The sequence below is a fragment of the Paramisgurnus dabryanus genome, chromosome 3 (genome assembly GCF_030506205.2).
Source record: "Paramisgurnus dabryanus chromosome 3, PD_genome_1.1, whole genome shotgun sequence".
Lineage (NCBI taxonomy): Eukaryota > Metazoa > Chordata > Actinopteri > Cypriniformes > Cobitidae > Paramisgurnus > Paramisgurnus dabryanus.
The window spans coordinates 8,035,198-8,058,830 of record NC_133339.1 but is presented as its reverse complement, the minus strand read 5'-3'; the positions used below and the strand labels follow the sequence as shown (position 1 = coordinate 8,058,830).

At 38.6% G+C, this 23,633-nt stretch overlaps 2 protein-coding genes across 2 annotated transcripts; both read right to left on the bottom strand.

Annotated features, from left to right (window-relative positions):
- Positions 1-736: 736 nt before the first annotated feature.
- On the bottom strand, positions 737-12,189 carry LOC135734232 (cytochrome P450 2K1-like). Its single transcript, XM_065253152.2, has 9 exons — positions 11,946-12,189; positions 7,467-7,629; positions 5,237-5,386; positions 4,987-5,147; positions 4,101-4,280; positions 2,355-2,496; positions 2,093-2,277; positions 1,774-1,915; positions 737-1,676 (listed from the first exon to the last, which is right to left on the bottom strand). The coding sequence occupies exons 1-9, from the start codon at positions 12,141-12,143 to the stop codon at positions 1,471-1,473; spliced, it is 1,527 nt and encodes a 508-aa protein (XP_065109224.1). The 5' UTR covers positions 12,144-12,189; the 3' UTR covers positions 737-1,470.
- A 4,358-nt stretch (positions 12,190-16,547) lies between these two features.
- Positions 16,548-22,849, bottom strand: LOC135734234 (cytochrome P450 2K1-like). The gene is made up of 9 exons (XM_065253153.2): positions 22,000-22,849; positions 20,772-20,934; positions 19,449-19,598; positions 19,199-19,359; positions 18,382-18,561; positions 18,137-18,278; positions 17,866-18,050; positions 17,547-17,688; positions 16,548-17,453 (listed from the first exon to the last, which is right to left on the bottom strand). The coding sequence occupies exons 1-9, from the start codon at positions 22,195-22,197 to the stop codon at positions 17,248-17,250; spliced, it is 1,527 nt and encodes a 508-aa protein (XP_065109225.1). The 5' UTR covers positions 22,198-22,849; the 3' UTR covers positions 16,548-17,247.
- Positions 22,850-23,633: the final 784 nt, after the last annotated feature.

Below are 23,633 nucleotides of genomic sequence, written 5' to 3'. Positions count from 1 at the left end.
AAATCTTCTGATGCCGTTTTGTCCGATGCTTTGGTGTGCCAGGCCTGACTCCTTTTCTTCTGATGTCTGATACCTGACTCTGATAACTTTTCATCTGAGAACTTTTCGTCTGACTCCGTTTTTTCTGATAGCGTTTTTTCTGAGACCTGACTTTTTTCATCTGATGTCTGATACCTGACTCTGATAACTTTTCATCTGAGAACTTTTCGTCTGACTCCGTTTTTTCTGACAGCGTTTTTTCTGAGACCTGACTCCTTTTCATCTGATGTCTGAGAAATGACTGTGCAATTTCGTAAACTTGACATCGGTTTTTCTGAGACCTGATGCCTTTTCATCTGATGTCTGACACCTGACTCTGACATCTGAGGATGTCCTAAAATGTACACCGTACTTATGGTTATTTAAAGAGAGAGAGACTAGAGACTCTATTGTTGTATCTTATTTTTTTTTACAAATATACCCGTGTGACTTATGACTGGTTTTGTGGTCCAGGGTCACGTATGTGATTCAAATGTTTGAAGATGTGTTTTCTTTTTACTGTGTGTTAATGTTTATCACATTGTTGTCTTTTTTCTCATGCCAGGTTTAATTTTGTAAGAAATATCAAGCAGGGGGCAGCACCATTTCATTTCAATCAGGTTTGATTTATTTTAAACACACATTATGAAGAAACTGTAGTGAAATGAGCAAAAGCTTTGACTAATTTGCAGTTTTCTTTTCAAAATACGAATGAAGCTGATTTGATTTCCTCTAGAAGAGTATTTTATTTCATCATTACAGAAATATCATGTTCCTGTGCTCAACTGCTAGATCATTGGGTTAGCAGCGAGAAGGTCATGGGTTTGATTCCCAGTGAACACAAATACTGATAAATGTATAGCTTAAATGCCCTGTAAGTCAGTTTGCATACAAGTATCTGTCAAATGCATTAATGATCTATATATATTTATACAGCATATACATTATTACACCAACAATTGAATATGTTTAGGCACAGAATGTACATGTGTAATGTAAAAGCTAATGGGATAATATAATAGTCTAAGAGTCTTATAATGTGATACAAGTGTCCAATGACTTCTATTCCGAAGGGCGCGATTTCAAAATATGTGTTCGATACGTCGTAAACTTATGTGCATCATGAGTCTTGTCAAAATACGTGCCTGCTGCACACACGTCAAACGGATTTATGATAAAAGAGGCGCTCAGGTTCACAAAATACTCGCAAGACACTAACGCAAACGTGTCTCTTTTATCATAAACCCTTTAGAAGCGTCTGCAGCAGGCACATATTTTTGCATGATGTGTGGTGCACATAGGTTCACATGACCCACCAAATGCATATTTTGACATGATGAGCAACACGTTTTGGTGAACTTTGCAGTAGTGTGCGCTCGAAAAAGAAGTCACTGGATGCCACTGTAAGAGTCTTTATGTTTTACAATCTTTATGAGGTGTATTTTTAACTAGTTATTTTGCCTTTTGTTTTTCTACCCTACTGACTGCACACAGTTTGTGTGGTGAGGGATTCAAGACGAAACCCACAACTGGTGTGAGATCCAATTCATCTTCAGAGACTCCAGGTGGAGGAGTGAAGTGAAAACACTGAAGAAGAGAAGTGAAGAACAGAAAGAGCTCCATCCTGGCCAAACCCTCTCCTAAACAAATCCTGCGACCTGAGAGAAAAGAAGGGAATGTGTTTGTAATAAGTGTTAAACAACATACAGTAAGTCAAATCAAATTGATTTTGATGTGAATAGTAAAGTTTATTACCTGCAGAGAAGGGCATGAAGGCGTCACGTTTGATCAGCTGACCGTTCTCATTGAGGAAGTGTTCAGGGTTAAAAGTGTTGGGCGTCTCCCACTCGCTCTCATCTTTCAAAACAGATGTCAGCAGTGGCAGAACACACGTCCCCTAGATTTCAGAAGAAACCACAGACAACATTAGTGTGATAAAGACTGGGGGTTATGGAGCCTTAATTTTGGATGGAAACAACAACAACGAGTACATTTCCTTAAAATAAACTAGAGAAAGATAAGCTGGACAACAGACTGTAAAGTGTGAATATTATACAATACGATCAAGACGGACCTTCTTGATGAGATATCCATTGAAGTTCACATCACAGCTGGTTTGATGTGGCAGATTCAAGGGCACTAAATTCGCCAGTCTCTGGATTTCATGGATCACAGCGTCTGTGTAAGGTAAATTCTTCCTGTCCTCTGTAACCGGTTCACGTCCGTCAAGCACCCTGTCAATTTCCTCATGAACCCGATCTATGACACACAAGATCACACAGAAAACGTTTCATATCTTTTCTTACTTTTGTAAATATAAAGAAAACAGCTATGACCTTGTATGTGAGGATATTTGGCCATGAGCAGTAAACTCCAGCGTAGCGTTGTGCCGGTGGTGTCAGTACCGGCAGCAAAAAGGTTGGACACAGTCATGAGCAGGTTCAGATCATTAAATTGTGAATCATTTTCTCCAGATTTCTGTTAAAATCACAAAAAAACATGCTTTATTATTATTTAGGGTGAGAATTAGTTTAAACATATGTCAAGGAGTGACTTTTATGGGCGGAACAGGAAAGGGTGAAGATGGTTCCGCCCGGACGAGTTTTATGAAACACCAGACGGTTCCGGCCAACTTCAGGCAAACAAATCACAAAACATCGTAACAGGTGTGCGAAGTAAGCGTGACGATTGGTGATTGGGCATTGGAGAGGAGAAGTGGCTCATAAAAAGGGCGTTGAAGAAGCGGAAAGGGGCAGTTGTTCGGGGAGTTCTGTTCCGCGAGTGCGCTTTGGGAGCCCGCTGGGTGGCTGTGAAAGGGGGACGGGTGAGGGGAAGCCGAAAAACTGAAAGCAAGAGTCAAGCCGAGCGTCTGGAGAAAAGGAAGCCAATGGCGGATGGAAAGTAACCTTCAAGGAAGGAGTCGAAAAGCCACGTTGATCTGGCGTTCGCGGAGAAGCGAAGCGGAGAGAGTACGGGGGCTGAAGAGACGAGTCTGAGGAGAGAGTTTTTCCGGCAGGCGCTGTGAGTGAGGCGGAGGTTTCCGGTGTGTTGGAGAGACACGTTGATGTGGATTTGCAGGCTGGGCGAGGAACAGACCGAGAATTGGGCGAAGAAAAGACGGAGCTAAGTGGTCATTAATTCATTCTGAAGTATTTGTTCTGATCTGACTGTATCTTGAAGAGAACGTGTATGTTGAGAGGACACAGGAAACGGATTGAAGGGGAGAATCGGCTGAGAAGAGGAAAGATTGGGCTTAAGGATCGTTGGTCTGGACGTTCTCATGTGGTTGTCCATTGCCCCAGTCTCTCTATTACCCAGGACTACAAATCCGGCCCAACGTTGTGATTCAGACTATATATCACTGTGAGTGTGTGGAGTGCGGTGGGTGAGTCTTTTTGACGTGTATACACTTGGACAATTGCAGTGCTGTGTTGTTGTCAGTGTTGTCAGGATCACCTCCTAGGCCGAAAGAAGAGCCCTGTGTCGGAAGAGCGGAGTGGTGGCGCTGAACGGCTGCTTTATATACACGACCGTGACCTGTGAAGCTCCTTCCCGCCTGGCGTGGTATTGTGGCTGTGGAGAGTGCCAGCCTATGCCCAGTTTGTGTGTCTGCCCATCCAGTCGCCTGGTTGCCTCCTCGTACGCCCTAAGCTAAAAGCCAATGTATTCACCTGTATACACCCCTGTACGCCCAAAATTCAGAGCCCAGTGTACATAACTGCATACCCCCTTGTACGCTCAAAGCCAAGAGCCCAATGCATTCCCCTGTATACACCCCTGTACGCCCAAAGCTAAAAGCCAATGTACTCACCTGTATGTATCCCTGTACTGCCAAGAGATAAAGGCAAGAGGACTGAACTTTTTTTAAGTATTTAAATCCCCCTAATTGTGCTTTTTTAATATTTAATAAAAATTGTTAATTTTATCTCTCTCGTCTGTCTGGTCATTGGGGTGTTTTGGGACCTCCTCGGGTTGGAAACGGAAGGAGGAGTGTGACCCGCGACAGGGGCGGTCCGCTCCCGACCTGTGACACATACGTATATTAACCTACACATTTGATAAATAAATTCATGATATTCTACCTCTAAGCTTTGTTTTTGGATGAGGAAGGCATCAACTAATCCTCTGCAGTCGAGAGGGTTAAAGGTCTCCCGTAAGCGATCCACCAGAACCTGCATTTCAGCATAGTATTTATCAGAACCTTCCATAAGCCGTCTCCAGGTCTTCAGCCACGGTCTAAGCACTGGAAACATGTTGTAGATCTGCAGGTGGAGCCACACGATAAAATACAAAATACAGTCAGACTATCTCTTAATATTTGTAAGTTAGACTGATAGGGAACACTGTACTGTGCTGTGTTTTCATATACTATAATATAAGTGCAACCAAACACAACAACCAGACATTATGATGCTGGGAAACCGTTTTGATAAACTTTCTGAGTTGCGGACACGTTAGAATTCATTTGGCATAGTGCCGTGATTTCACCAAGTAAGATGTGATCCTGGATCAACATTTTTTGTTGATCCTGGATCAACGTTATAATCAAAGATACCCCAACTTACCCTTAACTCAAACCCTAACCATTTTTAAACCCTTAAATTAGTGTGAAATAATAGTTTGAGGGGTATTTTTAAAAGCCCCTAACCCAATCCTAAATCTAACATACACCCTAATCCTAATCCTGCAATCTTATTGGTTAATGAAATTTTTATCCAGGACCAACAATGGTGTTGATCCAGGATCACATCCTACTTGGAGAAATCACGTTTACCCACGTTCGAACCACTGTAAAAGGGTCTATTCAGGAGATACTAAAAAGTTACACACTGCACCTTTAATGAAAATAAATGAAACACGATGTATTACTGAACATTTTTAAAGATGTGATCATATAAATACCACAAATTCTTAATTAAGGCTAAAAGTGTCGCCTAGAGGAAAACTTGGGAACCATAAAATGGGAACCTGTATGGCAGCAGAGCCGGTCATGAGGATGATCTGGTTTGCCCTGTCAACCATTTCGTTAAACTTTGGATCCTCATATTCAAACCGGTTTCCACAAACAATAGCTGAGATGATGTTAGAAACGGCATAATTTACTGGCTGGGTTGTATCAAAAGGACTTCCTGCGAGAGATACAGAAACGAAGATCAGATTTTGTTAAACATCAGCACTCAAATTCATATTTATGAACTGTATGCTGTAGTTGTTACACCTTGGAAGGTCTCAAACACTTCCCGCAGATATCGCGTCTCCTGAATGATTTTCTCTTCGCTCAGTTTCTTTCCCATCCCAAAGTCTCGAAGAGTTGAGACAGCAAATCTTCTCATGGTTTTCCACCTATCACCATTTGTAAAGGCAATTCCTGCAGGAAAACGTCATCTCTTAATTTGTGTTTATGACATTTTCATACTGTTTGTTGATCTGTAATCTTTCTCTGTGAGAGCTTTTAAAAAAATTCAACTTACATACAACCAAGTTATACAAATTATACAGAGTCAATCCTTGTTTAGAGTTTTGTTTTTTCTTTTCCAATTTTTTTCCAAAAGCTATTCAATAATTTAATCCCCCTTTCTTGCATTGGCTGTGCCTTAAGCTTAGGCAGCTGACTTGTTGCCTCACTGCCTCATGAGGGAATGACTTCGGAGGCATGAAGGCAGCTCTGGGAAATACATTCGGACCATTGGTCATTTTATTTTTTTTCGAACTCAGGCTCGACCAATCACATTCTCAACACACACACGCATAGAATTGTGGGACAAAACAAAGAGGGTTTTCGTTTCTCAATCGGAAGGCTGCAGCCAGTGGCACAAAAATTGGGTATGTGCTATATGCGGCGCATAAGGGCGCAGCACAATGGGGGCGCCAAAGCGATGGTATAAAAAACGTTTTTTTGTTTTTTACAAAAAAATTCTACAGCTGCTGTTGTGCGTTTTTGAATCATTTCTGTATTTCCTCAAAATTATATAACGTTTTAGATTAGAAACAGGTTAGAGTAGGCGCCCTCATAAGATGCAATAATAGAAGTTGGGATAATAATGGAATATCTCCAGCGGGCTTGCCGGCGCCGTGAACGCGCTGAGCGAGCAGGTATGTACAGTTGTCACAATACACACCCTTTTGTCGTCGAATAGAAAAAGAAAGAGGGAAAAGTAACCATCATTAACAACAAGCACACATACATAGCCTATCTCTCACGTTGTGAGCGGCATTGACAAACCCTGCGTGTGCTGTTTGATGTGATTGTTTTTAATGATAGAGAGCACGAACCATTTGATATTTGAGATTATATAAAATTTACTGGTGAGTTAAGCAGATTTCACTTGACTCTGTTGTCTATTTGACATGACAGCACATCATCATTTCAAATTCATTTAAGTTAAAAAAACTTGCTGCATACTCGTCTGGCACTGGGTAGTTGCACCCCTGGGTGCAGCCTCAGGAGGTTGAATATGAAGGATGCAAACGTCATCAAGTCTGGTTTATTTAAAGGAAAACACTACCGTTTTTTAATATTGTACCACGTTGATACCTCAACTTAGACGAATAAATACATACCTATCTTTATTCAATGCGTGCACTATATCTTTGTACAGCGCATCGTGAATATGTTAGCATTTAGCCTAGCCCCATTAATTCCTTAGGATCCAAACAGGAATGAATTAAGAAGCCACAAAACACTTTCATGTTTTCCCTATTTAAAGACTGTTACATGAGTAGTTGCACAAGTAAATATGGTGGCACAATATAAAATCTTTGTTTGGAGCCATAGGAATGAATACCATAGGAATGAGCCATGGGAATGAATAGAGCTAGGCTAAATGCTAACACTAGCCTTGAGCTGCTAACACATTCAAGAAGCGCTGTACAAAGATTAAAAATGCACACACTTTAAAAAGATAGGTATGTATTAATTCATCTAAGTTGAGGTAAGAACATAGTCAAATATTTACAAAATGGCGGTGTTTTCCTTTAAGATAACTAGGCATTAAATTTGTAAGTCATAATCTGTAAGGTCGTGCTGGCGCAGCTCAAGGCTAGTACAAACATCTTGGGTGACATGGGGTAAGTAAATTCTAAGATTTTTTTAATGAAAGTGGAATATTCCTTTAACAAATATAAAGTTAACTACTCTTCTAAGTTAATCGTAAATGATTGTAATTGTGACTTACAAATCTTATGCTCAGTTAAAAGTTTAAAAGTATTTAAAAAATCCTTGAAAGTTTTGCTCAAAAAACTGAATTTCTTCTTGACTGTACAAAGAAAGACAAATGTCTTGCATGACATGGGGGTGAGTAAATTATCGGGATTTTTTTATGAAAGTGGAGTAATCCTTTAATATTCTTAAATAAGGCGGTCTTTATGACGTATGCAGCCTACAAATGCGACCTCCATTTTTTTTTAAACTAATAGTCAATAGTAAAATGGTTAAAGTGATGTGTTACCGTGTCCTTTACTGATGTCTTGGAATATGGGTGTTATGTCTCTTTCCCCGAATTCGTCAGCCTGGTTCACCAGTGCTTGTTTAATCGTCTTGTATCCGGCCAAAACCACAATCTTTTTGGGTCCAAGATGAATTTTGAACACTGACCCATATTTCTTTGATAACTTAAAAAGAGCAAGGAAAACAGTTAAAATGTTATCAAACCTGTCCGACATTATAACATTACAAATTAAAAGCACTGATAAAAAATGTATTTTCTATAAACAATGCATTTGTTTCATGCAGAGTGCATTCAATTGTTTTGTTAAGAGATCCTCAAATAATATATATAAATAATTTTATGAAAACAATCACAACATGCTCAATTTTTATATAAACACGGCACGCAAAACAAGCAAAAAAAATAAGTACAGATTGGCTCGTGTGTCAGCTTGCAGCTCCGTTTTAGCGTTACACAGTGGTGCCATTATGGAGCTAAATTATTGCCATAAATACTATGAGAAAAGTTTGGTACTCTTCCACCACCTCGACGGCCGATGTTGCGAAGCATCGGCTGTCAGACTCTCACTAGATGTATTCTCTAAAAACCTGTGTTAGACTAGGCACCTACATTGCGTCCCCTACGTGGGGTTCCTATGTGTGACGAGAAAGAGACGCAGCGGTTAAGGTGTAAGGGCGTTAAAACAGACCTAATGGTCATCATCTCATAGCACAGCTGTCATATTTATAATATCTGTATCTAGAGCTCCGTCTCTCATATACAGGTATTTATCCTGCCTGTACGTTTGTGCATATATTCATACCTGTTCATTTTACATATTGCCTATTTTTAATGTACTGTATGCATACATTCAAATACAATGAATGCATATTATAGCTTCAATAGTCTATAAAATGAATAACTTAATAAAAAACAAGATTCTGTCTATAAAGACTTAATCTGTTGTTATCTTCTTGGCATATTTACTTTAACACTAGCTTTAACTCTACCATATTTTAAAACTGTTTTGAGCATTTAGTTAAACGCTATAGTGAATGGCAAATGTCTGCAAATGTTTATATTCCAAAAATAATATAAACTGATAAACATGTATACCGTGAAATAAAATGACTCATTCCATGAAATGGATTTTTGGTAATACCGCCCACCCCTACCACCCAGTGTAACCTCCTTAGGGGGTGGCTTCCGCAGCATTTCTAGTTCCGCCCAGGCTAGTAAGGAACTCGTAGTAACCGGCCTTTTGTAGTAAGCCCAGGTTCCGCCCCTTATGTGGAGGGCGAAAGGTTTACGGATTGCAAAAATGCATTCACTTGAGTCTTGCAAGTTTAAACAAGCGTGATATAAAGCGTAGTTCGTAGTTCATAGGTTAAGCAACACCTGTGTAACATGGATTTTGTACTAATGCTGCTGTTTCTGTCTGCACTACAATGTATTTCATACACCCATGTGCCTTTAATGTTAAATGTGACCCGTCACGGAAACCAGTGACACAAGTCGGCAGCGCAAATTTTGAGAAAATGAGAAACAAAGGTTTTTTTTCAAAATTTTTGATTTTCGTTTTATTGCAGAATCTGTTAGTTGAGATCACGTAGAAGACTCTCCATGTTTGAGATAGCAGTTTTTGTATATTTAAAAACTTCAGCTACGACACCTACGGGCAGCAGGAGAGAGTGTTAGTTCAGCATTTAAATAGTCGACATTGAGCTGTGATTGGTAAGCCGATTTTATGAATGAATGACGTGGTATTAGAGTCTTCCTGGTAGAACTTAAAGTGACACCATGTAATTTTTCAACCTTCATAATAAATTTTCAAGACCCTTGTGATAGTACATCGACTTTAAATAGGTTGAATGACATGTCTACCATAGCCTGACGGGGTCTGTATCACTTTTACTCGTATTTTAAAACTTAGGGTTTCTGGTAGTAACCAGAGCACAAAAAAAACTACAAAATTCGACTGCTTTACGGCATACGTCACTTCCTCCACACAATTTGTTTTTAACGTGAATTTTGCTGGAGGCTACTTAAGGAGTGTAGAGAGCAGTTTCTATTATGTGACTCTGTGGCACAGTCTTTAGTGTCACGGACCTATGACACGGGCGACCCGGGTTCGATTCCCCTTTAAGGCAATTTTTTATATAAACTGTTGATTCATACATAAATGCGATGTTCTTTATAAATTACGGCGATTATATTGCATATAGTTCCCTGTATTCAGATGCTGTGTTCACTTTCTTTTACTGTGTCTATGGTATTTACATTACAATCCAAGATGCTACAGCAGTCAAACTTGCTCACAGTGTAAAACCAAACCCTACTCATTCACCAATCAGATCCGAGCGTTTCTCTCTTCTCTCTTCCTCATTTGCTGCGTTCCGCTGTCACTCGCGTGACGTATTACAAAGCGGCAGACCTAAACGCATGGGTTTACTTGGATTTGGAGCGATTTTCACACAAAAAAGAGGAATAACGAGTGCCATTTCGGAAAATCCTGGTGGCGAGGGAGAGAGAGAGGATGCAACAATATTTGTTTGGAAAAAGGCAAGGAAATACGTCTGGTCGTTTCTGAATTGGAAGGCTGCAGCCTCCGGAGGTCAAACATGCAGGCTGCACACGTCATCAAGCCTGGGTTATTAAGGTAAACTGAGCATTACATTCGCAAGTCATAAGCATACTGCAACAATTTACGATTAACTATGTATAATAGTCAACTTTGTAATTGTTAATATTGTGAAATAAGAGAGTCTTGATGACGTATACAGCTTAGAAATACGACATCCGGAGGCTGCAACCTTCAGATTGAGAAATGGCTTCTGCCAGGACGAGTTCCTCATCAGAAAGTTGTAACATGACTGCGTTTCTCCCTGTTGTCTCAAAATGCTGATCGTTTAGCATTTTAAATGTTTAGTTTTTAGTTTAGTTTTAAGGTTGGCCAGTTCCTTTCCTTTGCGACAGTGCTGCGGCGCTTGTGGGCTCTAGGGGCGCTAGAAGTGAAAAACACGTGTCTAGCACCCCCTAGTGGCCAAAAAGTTTCATGGTGTCCCTTTAAGCTGACGCTTTCATGTATGGTTTCCATGTCCAGAAAGGTAATAAAAACATCATCAAAGTAGTCCATGTGACATGAGTGGGTCAGCTTGAATGTGTTGATGCATCGAAAATACATTTGGACCAAAAATAGCAAGAATTATGACTTTATTCAGCATGGTCTTCTCTTTCGGTTTTATTATGAACCGCGTGAAGTCACGTGACTGTAGTGACGCGATTAACCTGTCCCTCAGACATTTTTGCTAATTTTTTTTTTCAAACTTACAACATTCGTCTCCCCAGACTGTAAACGAACTTGGGCGCACAAAACAGAAGAAAAAAAAAGAATCTAGGGCGGAACAAATAACAGTCAGCTGCGTCGTACATCACTGGCTTGCTCGACTTTATGCTGCAGTACTTTGACGTCATCTGTCGGTCAGTTCTTGCAGCGCAGCATGAAGTCAAACACATATAAGTTACACAGAGATCGTTGAATCTTTTATATAATTGGCTACATGTTTTGTCTATCAATATTTTTCATGAAGTCATTGACGTACGTTTTCGACGACGCAGTTTGGATTATCTATTATACTACCTCCCTATTTTAAATACAAACTTTGAAGGTGGGTTCATCTGTTTAACGGAACGTAAATTACCGGAGTGTAATCTCATATACCCTTACATGTTACGATGCGAAATCTGATGTAAACAATAGACTATATCTATATTTCACGGATTATACGCATTTGTGGACAAAAATCATTGGATGATTCACACCTGAAACAGACTGGATTGGACTTGTGATCCCCACAAAGGTAAAAGTTCTGTTTATTTTTGTATGTTGTCATCCGGACTTCTGTCACAAAATACTACATATGATGCTAGAACATCTGTATCTAAAAACGGCTTCACAGGGGGTATGGCTTAGCTAAATGAGATGTAAATGAGCTCTATTGTCTCTTCAGGCAGGGAAAAGTGCTAACTCTTCTTTCTCAATTTTCTCGACACTCTCTTTCTTGAATGTGTTGTATTCAAATGGCCACAACTTCTTCAAATCTTATCAGATTTCCATGTGTTACACATCTTTGGAAACCTTAGAAACTGCACTTTCAGAATCTGTGAATAACTCAAAATGCCCCAGATCCGACTTGTGTCCCTACTTTCCGTGACTGGTCACAAAGGTCTAAAATTGCACAAGTTATTTTCCTTAGAATTTTATTCCATTCTATCTTAGGTTTTTGGCTGTAGTACAAAATCCAGGTTACGCAGTTACTTAACCTATGAACTACAAACTAGGCTTTGTATCACGCTTGTTTAAACTTGCAAGACTCAAGTGAATGCATTTTTTTTTTTCAATTTTTGGTCAGTTTACACAATTTTGAGACCCCAACGCATTTCATTGCGACTGTAAATAAAATATCTGGAAAATTAAATTAAAAAGAAAAGTCTACTCACATTCCAGAGGCTCACATGAAGTTGTTTAAGGTCCAGAATGTGCAGGTTTCCCACGAGTGGCAGTGGTTTGGGTCCTGGAGGTTCTTGGTCATCTTCTGGAGACCTGAAGCAGAAATAAATAACCAAAAGCAGCAGAAGAGCAGCGAGTAAAGCTCCTGTGCTGGAGACATTCAGGAGAAGTGTTTCCACTAAAGCCATAGTAAAATAAATTTACATACAGCTGTAGTGAGTCTTTAGACTGAACAGACCAGTATTCATGCCAGGAAATGATTTGGTCTAAAACATGGAGAAGGAGGAGTCAGGAAAGATTTACAACACAAACACAACAGCAGTAGTGTGTCAGTCAGTCCACAGTGACAACAAAAAACCTATGGTTTAGAGTTTTATTTAAAGATAGAGAAGTCCCTCCAGAAAAACGTGATTATGCAATGATTTAATGCATAATCAGCCAATTTTTTAAATATGCCACACTTTCGCAGCATAATTTGCAGATTTCCGTGCGCAAAATATGCGGGGCTTGAATAATTCCATAATCACACATATATATATATACATATATATATAAGTTCCTGCAATTTCATTGCATAAAATTGCATAAATATCCCGCATATTCCATTGCACTTTTAAGAAAACTCAAGATCAAGGATTTTTGTCCATAGGGTTTTTCTGGAAGGACTGATAGAGACTAGAAACTAATGTTGCATCTTAATATTTTTCTATTTTGATTTTAAATCAACCAACATAAGCAAACATGATGTGTGTTGAATTGACAAGGTAGTTTTCATATAAAATTGTCTCATTTTTAAATTGTGAAACAGCTTACAGTTTTTCTCAGTTACTAAACACATTTATTGAAACTATGCCTCATATTCTCAAAACAGTAAACACAATTGCATAACATCTCACCCAATACTCCAAACATCATATTTCAGATCAAAATGGAGCTCTACACTCAAAACTATTCACTCTTACGGAAAAACCACACTTTTCACTCAGACAACACACACAAGCTGTCAAAAACACACACACTACAACATAGTCTTACACACTGGTGCAATAAATTTAAAACAATATATCCAAAACTGGTAAGTTGCTTGTGGTTCTCCCCCCCAAAAACCTTTTCATGTGACCAAAAAAGACACAATCAATGTATGCATTAGCAAATTTTTTATTCTTTCATGTTCTACACAGCACAACTGTAAAAATAATTAAAAAATAATTATTCCTCCTCAACATCCCGTCTTTGTTCTGGGTCAGGCCAGTGAATCTCGTCCACATCACAGGCTATATTGGTCCTAGCCAAACAGCGAGGGTAAAATCCTCTTGCATGATCCACCCCTGGCATTGATCTACTGATATGTCTATCTGTATGGAAGGCATTTTGGTGCATTTCTTTATTCCAGTAGCATAGTCCAACAGTGGTATGCACACTAAAGTTACTGTACAGAGCAGTCTTACTGTAAGTACACCGATCTGTTTCCTCCCTGAAGATGGAGGCAGTAGTGAAGCGACTCAAATTAGGCTTTACTCGTTGCTCAGCCTCCCTCATAGTCATACCATGGACAAGGACATGGTCAGCTAGAGTGACTCGAATTTCATCTGAGACTGCTTGTCACCTTTTCCTACGTTTCCCTCCTCCTCTTTCACCACGTCCTCTTCCTCCTCCTTCACCAACTCCTCTCCCTCCTCCTCTTCCTCCTCCTCGACCTATTCCTTCATTTCTCTGTGGATCTATTGTTCCAAAGCTCAGTGAACTGATTCAGGCCTTTTAATCTATCTGTTGAAGGATCTGATTGATGTGTGTTCAATTTTGACTCTTAGTGTTTCCAGCTTGGTAATTGTTTGCTAATTGAGCCTAAGCTGTGCTGACTTGAGTGAACAGTATTGAATGCTAGTGCATTTCATATGACCAGATGGTGTAAGCACTGAGAAATGTAGGGATTTGTGTGTAGAGTCTTACAGTAACAGTTCATCAAATCTGTCTCATGTTAAAGCAGGGGAATAGTACTTATAGTTCGGCAAATTGATTGTGCTTTTTGAAAAATGGCGTTATGGTTTTGAAATTTTAGTTCAAAAGCCTGGTTATAGTGTTTTAGCAACTAACAGTGTGAACAAGTGATGTTTTTAATATGCATTAAGACAAACCATGTGCAAATTCATCTTTCAACACCACTGCCGAGTATTTTCTCTATAAAACAGAAATTTTATAAAGACAATCTCATTCTTGCGGTTTGAAATCGCCTTTGTCTCCTACATCACAAACATGTAACCAATCACCATCAACACAGTTGGACGAGTCATGGATGCTGAATAAACTTGGCGCTGAAACCATTGCAGCACAGCTGCTTCAGCCCTACTTTTGTGATACTTACCCGTGCATTGTGAATGCTTTAACCTGTCAACATCAGCGCTAAACAACATTAGTGCAGTTCACGATTGCAATGTGTGAAACCAGACTTAGAAGTTATGTGTCTGAAACTGATAAATGGCTGCATATCTGTGTCAAATCAAGTCAACCAGATTTCTGGCACCCAGAAACAGGTATTTCAACCCAGGAGTCACAGTTCCCGTCATTTTTTAGGTTTTGCGTCAGAAAAATGTCACCCAACAAGTTTTCAATGGGGTAGAGATCAGGGGATTGAGCTGGCCACTCCATAACCTCAATCCTTTTTGTCTGGAACCAAGATTTTGCGATTGGGGTTGTTGTCTTGTTTTAGGGGCATTTCCTCTTTGGCAAAGGGCAACATAATCTCTTCAAGTATTCAAACTGATCCATGTTCCCTTGTATACGATAAATAGGCCCAACACGGTAGTATAAAAAACATCCCAATACCATGATTTTTGCATCACCATGTTTAACTGTCTTTACAGTGTACTGTGTCTTGAATTCAGTACCCAGGAATCGCATGAGGTTCTGCCGATAACCACTTGACCCGAAAAGAACAATTTTACTCTCATCAGACCACAAAATGTTACACCATTTTTCTTTGGGCCAGTTGATGTGATTCTGCTCATGCCTTTTATTCAACAATGGTGCTTTATAGGGGCTTCTTGCAAAAAGCTTAGCTTCAATCAGATGTCTTCTGACTGTCAACGTACTTGCAGATAATTTCATATCATCTCTGATCTTTCTAGAGGTGATGAAAGGCTGAATCTTTGCATTCCTGACTATTCTTCAATCTGTATCAACCGTAGTTGCTTGTTTTCTTCCATGTGCTTTGGGTTTTTGTTGCCATTTTAAAGCATTTAAAAAAACTGTATATGTATGGTCTAAGTGAAGACGGGGCTAAATTGAATTTTCACATCTATGAGGCGGGGGCTAATTTGCATATTTATAGATCCACGTACTAAATGAGGCAAGGGTGAAACTTTTACATATGTTATTATATTGCCCAAAGATGAGTTATAAATCATAAAATTATCAACTACAGGGGGACATTTTTGTTTCTGTTTTAGCCTACAGATTTTATGATTCAATGTCTGACCTTCTTGATGAAGTATCCATTAAGGTGAATGTGAGGTGGTTTTGCGGGGAACACTTTTGGAGGCTATAGGAAATTTACAAAATATCTTCATGGAACATGATCTTACTTAATATCCTAAAGAGTTTTAGCATAAATAAAATAATTTTGACCCATAAAATGCATTGTTGGCTATTGCTACAAATATATCCATGCGACTTATGACTGGTGTTGTGGTCCAGGGTCACGTATGTCATTCTGGTCAAAAGTTTGAGTTGTGTTTCCTTTTTACTCTGAACTGAAAGTCATCTTGACAAGTATTATTTACATGTGCATCACACTTGTCTCTTTTCTCATACCAGGTTTGATTTAGTAACAAATGTCCAGCAGGGAGCAGCACCATCTTATTTAAAGACAACTTGATCTCATGGAAAGTCTTATAGTCACAAACAATTTGATTCACTTATTCGTGTCAATGGCACGAAATTCAGCTTTTTCATGCCTTGAGCACGAATGTCACTTGCAGAAATTTGTATAAATAGTTTTTCGTGTCCGTGGCACGACTTTCTTTTCATGTCATTTTTTTCCTATTTTAAAATCATTGTCGTTTGGGGTTGGATTTGGGATTTGGGTAGGATATACTTTTATGTATTGGTTTCTACATGTTTGTCTTTCGCTTTTAAAACTATTCTCGCCTGGAGTTGGGTTAGGATGTCTAAAAATTTAACAGAAAGTGATCCCAACCTCAAGCGACAATGGTAAGAAAATAGAAAAAAAACAATGAGGAAACAATACATAAAATGACACGAAATTCGTGCCATGCACACAACATTTTTTTTTATAGAAATTTGTTTGAGTGATGTGAAAAAGATATTTGTGCTCAAGACACAAACAAAGCTGATTTTGTGCCATGGACACAAATAAATAAATAAAAATTTCCGGGACTATAACAACTTTCTGTGAGATCAGTCTGTTTAAAGATGTTTGATTTATTTTATACACACATAATGAAGAAAAAAAGTAGTGAAATGAGCAAAAGCTGTGACTAATTTGCAGTCTTCTTTTCAAAATACGAACGAAGCTGATTCGATTTTCCTCTAGAAGAGTATTTTATTTAATCATTACAGAAATATCATGTTCCTGTGCTCAACTGCTAGATCATTGGGTTAGCAGTGAGAAGATCATGGGTTTGAATGCCAGTGAACACAAATACTGATAAATGTATAGCTTAAATGCCTTGTAAATCAGTTTGCATACAAGTATCTGTCAAATGCATACATGCAAACATGATCTACATATATTTATACAGCATATATATTTTTACACCAACAAAAAATGCAATTGAATATGTTTAGGCACAGAATGTACATGTGTGATGTAAAAGCTAATGGGATAATATAATAGTAAAAGAGTCTTATAATGTGATACAAGTGTCCAGTGGCAGCCAGTGACTTCTCCTCCGATGGGCGCAATTTCAAAATATGTGTTCGGTGCGTCATGTAAACTTTTGTGCTTCATGAGTCTTGTCAAAATACATGCCTGCTGCACACGCATCGAACGGGTTTATGATAAAAGAGACACTCAGGTTCACAAAATACTCGCAAGATACTAATGCAAAGGCGTCTCTTTTATCATAAACCCTTTAGAAGAGTCTGCAGCAAGCACGTATTTTGCATGATGTGTGGTGCACATAGGTTCACATGACGCACCAAACGCATATTTTGACATGATGAGCAACATGTTTTGACAAACTTTGCAGTCGTGTGCCCTCGAAAAAGAAGTCACTGTACGCCACTTTAAGAGTCTTTATGTTTTACAATCTTTATGAGGTATATATTTAGTTATTTTGCCTTTTGTTTTTCTACCCTACTGACTGCACACAGTTTGTGTGGCGAGGGGTTCAAGACAAGACCCACAACTGGTGTGAGATCCAATTCATCTTCAGAGACTCCAGGTGGAGGAGTGAAGTGAAAACACTGAAGAAGAGAAGTGAAGAACAGAAAGAGCTCCATCCTGGCCAAACCCTCTCCTAAACAAATCCTGCGTCCTGAGAGAAAAGAAGGGAATGCATTTGTAATAAGTGTTAAACAACAGTAAGTCAAATCAAATTGATTTTGATGTGAATAGTAAAGTTTATTACCTGCAGAGAAGGGCATGAAGGCATCACGTTTGATCAGCTGACCGTTCTCATTGAGGAAGTGTTCAGGGTTGAAAGTGTCGGGCGTCTCCCACTCGCTCTCATCTCTCAAAACAGACGTCAGCAGTGGCAGAACACACGTCCCCTAGATTTCAGAATAAAACACAGACAACATTAGTGTGATAAATACTGGGGGTTTTGGAGCCTTAATTTTAGCTGGATACAACCACAACGAGTACATTTCCTTAAAATAAACTAGTGAAAGATAAGCTGGACAACAGACTGTAAAGTGTGAATATTATACAATACGAGCAAGACGGACCTTCTTGATGAGATATCCATTGAAGTTCACATCACAGCTGGTTTTATGTGGCACATTTAAGGGCACTAAATTCGCCAGTCTCTGGATTTCATGGATCACAGCGTCTGTGTAAGGTAAATTCTTCCTGTCCTCTGTAACCGGTTCACGTCCATCAAGCACCCTGTCAATTTCCTCATGAACCCGATCTATGACCCAGAAGATCAAACAGAAAACTTTTCATATCTTTACTTACTTTTGTAAATATAAAGAGAACAGTTTGACCTGCTATGACCTTGTATGTGAGGATATTTGGCCATGAGCAGTAAACCCCAGCGTAGCGTTGTGCCGGTGGTGTCAGAACCGGCAGAAAACAGGTCGGACACAGTCATGAGCAGGTTCAGATCATTAAATTGTGAATCATTTTCTCCAGATTTCTGTTAAAATCACCAAAAAACATGCTTTATTATTATTTAGGGTGAGAATTAGTTTTAAACATACGTACCCACACATTTTATAAATAAATTCATGATATTCTACCTCTAAGCTTTGTTTTTGGATAAAGAAGGCATCAACTAATCCTCTGCAGTCAAAAGGGTTAAAGGTCTCCCGTAAGCGATCCACCAGCACCTGTATTTCAGCATGGTATTTATCCACACATTCCATTAGCAGTCTCCAGGTCTTCAGCCACGGCCTAAGCACTGGAAACATGTTGTAGATCTGCAGGTGGAGCCACACGATCAAGTAAAACATACAGTCAGACTATCTCTTACCAGGGAACACTGTACTGTGCCGTGTTTTCATACACTATATATATATATATTTATATTAGTGCAATCAAACGCAACAACCAGACGTTATGATGCTGGTAAACTGCATCATATCTGAGTGCCGTGATTTCACCAAGTAAGATGTGATCCTGGATCAACGTTTTAATCAAAGATACCCCAACTTACCCTTAACTCAAACCCTAACCATTTTTAAACCCTTAAATTAGTGCGAAGTAATAGTTTGAGGGGTATTTTTAAAAGCCCCTAACCCAATAAATCCTAAATCTAACATACATCCCAATCCTAATCCTGCAATCTTACTGGTTAATGAAAATGTTGATCCAGGACCAACAATGGTGTTGATGCAGGATCACATCCTACTTGGTGAAATCACGTTCACCCACGTTAGAACCACTGTAAAGGGTCCATTCAGGAGATCCTAAAAAGTTACACACTGCACCTTTAATGAAAATAAATGAAACACAATGTATTACTGAACATTTTTAAAGATGTGATCATATAAATACCACAAACATCTTAATTAAGGCTAAAAGTGTCGCCTAGAGGAAAACTTGGGAATCTTAAACCTGTATGGCAGCAGAGCCGGTCATGAGGATGAACTGGTTTGCCCTGTCAACCATTTCGTTAAACTTTGGATCCTCATAATCGAACCGATTTCCATAAACAATAGCTGAAATGATGTTAGAAGCTGCATAATTTACTGGCTGGGTTGTATCAAAAGGATTTCCTGCAAGAGATACAGAAACGAAGATCAGATGTTATTAAACCTCAACACTCAAATTGGCATTTATGAACTGTACGCTGTAGTTGTTACACCTTGGAAGGTCTCAAACACTTTCCGCAGATATCGCGTCTCCTGAATAATTTTCTCTTCACTCAGTTTCTTTCCCATCCCAAAGTCTCGAAGAGTTGAGAGAGCAAATCTTCTCATGGTTTTCCACCTATCACCATTTGTAAGGCCGATTCCTGGAAAAAAACATACTGTTTGTTGATCTGTCATTTTTCTCTGTGAGAGCTTTTATAAAAATTCAACTTACATACAACCAAGTTATACAAATTACACAAAGTCAATCCTTGTTTAGAGCTTTGTTTTTCTTTTCCAATTTGTTTCCAAAAGCTAGTTTATAATTGTATCCCTCTTTCTTGCATTGGCTGCGTCCTTAAGTTTAGGCAGCTGACTTCGGAGGCATGAGGGCAGCTCTGGGAAATACATTCAGGCCATTGGCCATTTTATTTGTTTTCGAACTCAGGGTCGACCAATCCCATTCTCAACGCACACATATGCATAGAATTGTGGGACAAAACAATGAGGGTTTTCGTTTCTCAATCGGAAGGCTGCTGCCAGTGGCGCAAAAAGTGGGTATGTGCTACAGTATATGCGGTGCATAAGGGCGCAGCACCATGGGGGCGCCAAAGCGATGGTATAAAAAAGCGTTTTTTGTTTCCTACAAAAAATTTTCTACAGCTGCTGTTGTGCGTTTTTGAATCATTTCTGTATTTCCTCAAAATTATATAATGTTTTAGATTACAAACAGGCTATAGTAGGCGCCATCATAAGATTCAATAATAGAAGTTTGGATAATAATGGAATATCTTGTCACAGTACGGACACTGTGGCCATCGAATAGAAATAGAAAGAGGGAAAAGGAGATGGAAGCATGAAGTAAAGCGTGTTTGTGGACATTAACTGTCATTGACAACAAGCAAACATACATACATAGTAAGCGGCATTGACAAACCCTGCGTGTGCTGTTGATGTGATTGTTTTTAATGATAGAGAGCACGAACCATTTGAAATTTGAGATTAAATAAAATTTACTGCTGAGTTAAGCAGATTTCATTTGACTTTGTTGTCTATTTGACGCGACAGCACATCATCATTTCAAATTCATTTAAGTTACAAAATGAATGCTCTTGTTATGTTTAATATAAAGTTTACATTGCTTTGTAAAAATTATGAAATTATCTTCATACGTAGGCTACTTAATTCATAATGAGAATGTATTAACACAAGCTTTTTTAATCTGTTATAATATAAAACACTATAAACAATAATTTAGTCTATATGTAAACATTTGCCCAAATAAACAACAGTCCGATTAGTTAATAGTCAATAGTAAAACAGTTGTGATGTGTTACCGTGTCCTTTATTGATGTCTTGGAATATGGGTGTTATGTCTCTTTCCCCGAATTCGTCAGCCTGGTTCACCAGTGCTTGTTTAACCGTCTTGTATCCGGCCAAAACCACAATCTTTTTGGGTCCAAGATGAATTTTGAACACTGACCCATATTTCTTTGATAACTTAACAAGAGCAAGGAAAACAGTAAAAATGTTACAAACCTGTCCCACATTATAACATTACAAATTCAAAGCACTGATAAAGGATTTATTTTCTATAAACAATGCAGGCTATGTTTTTCATGCAGACTGCATTCAATAGTTTTGTTCAGAGATCCTCAAATAATATATATAAATAATTTCATGAAAACAGTCACAACATGCTCAATTTTTATATAAAAACATGCAAAACAAGCAAAAAAAAGTACAGATCGGCTCCTGTGTCAGCTTGCAGCTCCGTTTTAGCGCTACACAGTGGTGCCATTGTGGAGCTAAATTATTGCCATAAATACTATGAGAAAAGTTTGGTACAGCTGTCATATTTATAATATCTATATCTAGAGCTCGTCTCTCATATACAGGTATTTATCCTGCCTGTAGGTTTGTGCATATATTCATACCTGTTAATTTTACATATTGCCTTTTTTTAATATACTGAGGCTAGTTCGCTTCCCAGTTTGCCTAGTTCACTACCGTGGGTTAAGGAACTCATAGTGACCGGCCTTTTGTAGTAAGCCCAGGTTCAGCCCCTTATGTGGAGGTCGGAAGGTTTATGGAATGCAAAAAATGCATTCACTTGAGTCTTGCAAGTTTAAACAAGCGTGATGTTTAAAATTGCACAAATTATTTCCTTAGCATTTTATTCCATTCTATCTCATGTTTTTAGCTGTCAATACCTGTCAATACTTGAAAAAACATTTCACTTATACCCATGTGGTGAGACACAACATAAGACAAGAATTGAAAAAAATGCTAAGGAAAATAATTTGTGCAATTTTAGACATTTAACATTAAAGGCACATTGGAGTATGAAATATTTACATTGTAGTGCGGACAGAAAAAGCAGCAGTAGTACAAAATCCATGTTACACAGGTGTTGCTTAACCTATGAACTACGAACTAGGCTTTGTATCACGCTTGTTTAAACTTGCAAGACTCAAGTGAATGCATTTTTTGCATTTTTTGGTAGGTTTACACAATTGTGATGGGAAACATCTAGAAAATTACATTGTAGAAAAGTCTACTCACATCCCAGAGGCTCACATGAAGTTGTTTGAGGTCCAGAAGGTGCAGGTTTCCCACAAGTGGCAGTGGTTTGGGTCCTGGAGGTTCTTGGTCATCTTCTGGAGACCTAAAGCAGAAATAAAGAACCAAAAGCAGAAGAAGAGCAGCGAGTAAAGCTCCTGTGCTAGAGACATTCAGGAGAAGTGTTTCCACAAAAGCCATAGTAAAAGAGATTAACACACAGCTGTAGTGAGTCTTTAGACTGAACAGACCAGTATTCAGGTCAGGAAATGGTTTGGTCTAAAACATGGAGAAGGAGGAGCCAGGAAAGATTTGCAACACAAACACAACAGCAGTAGTGTGTCAGTCAGTCCACAGTGACCACAAAAAAACTATGATTTAGAGTTTTATTTAAAGATAGAGCAGTCCCTCCAGAAAAACGCGATTATACGATCACATAATTTAACGCATAATCAGCCAAAGTCCGCATATTTATTGCGGGGGACACATTTTTTGAAATACACCGCACTTTGGCAGCATAAATTGCAGATTTCCGTGCGATCTTAGAAGAAAGTTGAAAAATGTTGCATTTACCTCACACAAGCACAACCATGTCCCCTGTTACCATGGGAACATTATAAAGTGATGTGATTGTCATCATTGAAAAGCTGCAAAAGTTGAAAACAATTTTTGCAAGTTCCCGCAGTTTTTGGAAGTTCCCGCAATTTTGGCAAATTCCCGCAATTTTTGCAAGTTCCCGCAATTTCAGCGCATGAAATTGCATAAATATCCTGCATATTCCATCGCATTTATTTCAGAAAACGTGCCGCAAGATCAAGGATTTTGCCCACAACGTTTTTTCTGGAAGGACTGATAGAGACTAGAAACCAATGTTGCATCTTGACAAGGTAGTTTTCATATAAAATTGGCTCATTTATAAATTGTGAAACAGCTTAAGTTCCCTAATGTGTGGTGATGGATTCAGTGTGAAGCCCACAGCAGGAGCAAAAACCAATTCATCTTCAGATACTCCAGGAGGAGGAGTGAATCGAAAACAGTGAAGAAGAGAAGTGAAGTCTTTCATTTCACCATTCTCTTTTATGTGTATATTTTCTAATTTATTCAGTATGTTCATAAAATCTCCTTTCATCCTATTAATCAATATCTCATCAACTAATAAATCCACTCCTATAATGACATCATCCTTCAGGAAGAGACATCATATTTGGTGGGGAAAACATCAGATAGTTTTAGCAATGCATTTTATGCTATCTGTGAAAATTGTCTTTTTCTCAATCAAAAACTAAACGCTCCCATCTTCTGTGAAAAGATTTTATATCAGTATAATAAAAAAAGTATTTTCTTAAAGTTCCCATGTGGTTTAAATCAAGTTTTTATAGTTGTTTATATGTCTATTACCTTGTTCACGCTGTCAGTCCAAGTCCGATTTTGGTGCATATCCAATTACATTTAGAAGGTGTGAACCATAAGGGAAATGTGTGAAACCAGACTTAGAAGTTATGTGTCTGAAACTGCTGAATGTCCATATACAGTTGTGTTCAAAATAATAGCAGTGTACTAATAAAAGTAAATAAAGTGCAAACATTTTATTTAAAAAAAAAACATTTTATTTCCATATTTAATTTTTTTGAAAAAAT

What these genes read in the sequence shown, in the direction of transcription:
- LOC135734232 (XM_065253152.2), bottom strand. Translation starts at nt 12,143, where the DNA reads ATGGCTTTAGTGGAAACACTTCTCCTGAATGTCTCCAGCACAGGAGCT. An exon ending in TTCATGTGAGCCTCTGGAAT is followed by an intron (nt 7,630 to 11,945) that starts GTGAGTAGACTT and finishes GCTCTTTTTAAG; the next exon opens with TTATCAAAGAAATATGGGTC. An exon ending in AGACATCAGTAAAGGACACG is followed by an intron (nt 5,387 to 7,466) that starts GTAACACATCAC and finishes GTTTTCCTGCAG; the next exon opens with GAATTGCCTTTACAAATGGT.
- LOC135734234 (XM_065253153.2), bottom strand. Translation starts at nt 22,197, where the DNA reads ATGGCTTTTGTGGAAACACTTCTCCTGAATGTCTCTAGCACAGGAGCT. An exon ending in CCGGCTCTGCTGCCATACAG is followed by an intron (nt 18,562 to 19,198) that starts GTTTAAGATTCC and finishes CTCCACCTGCAG; the next exon opens with ATCTACAACATGTTTCCAGT. An exon ending in CAAATATCCTCACATACAAG is followed by an intron (nt 18,051 to 18,136) that starts GTCATAGCAGGT and finishes TCTGGGTCATAG; the next exon opens with ATCGGGTTCATGAGGAAATT.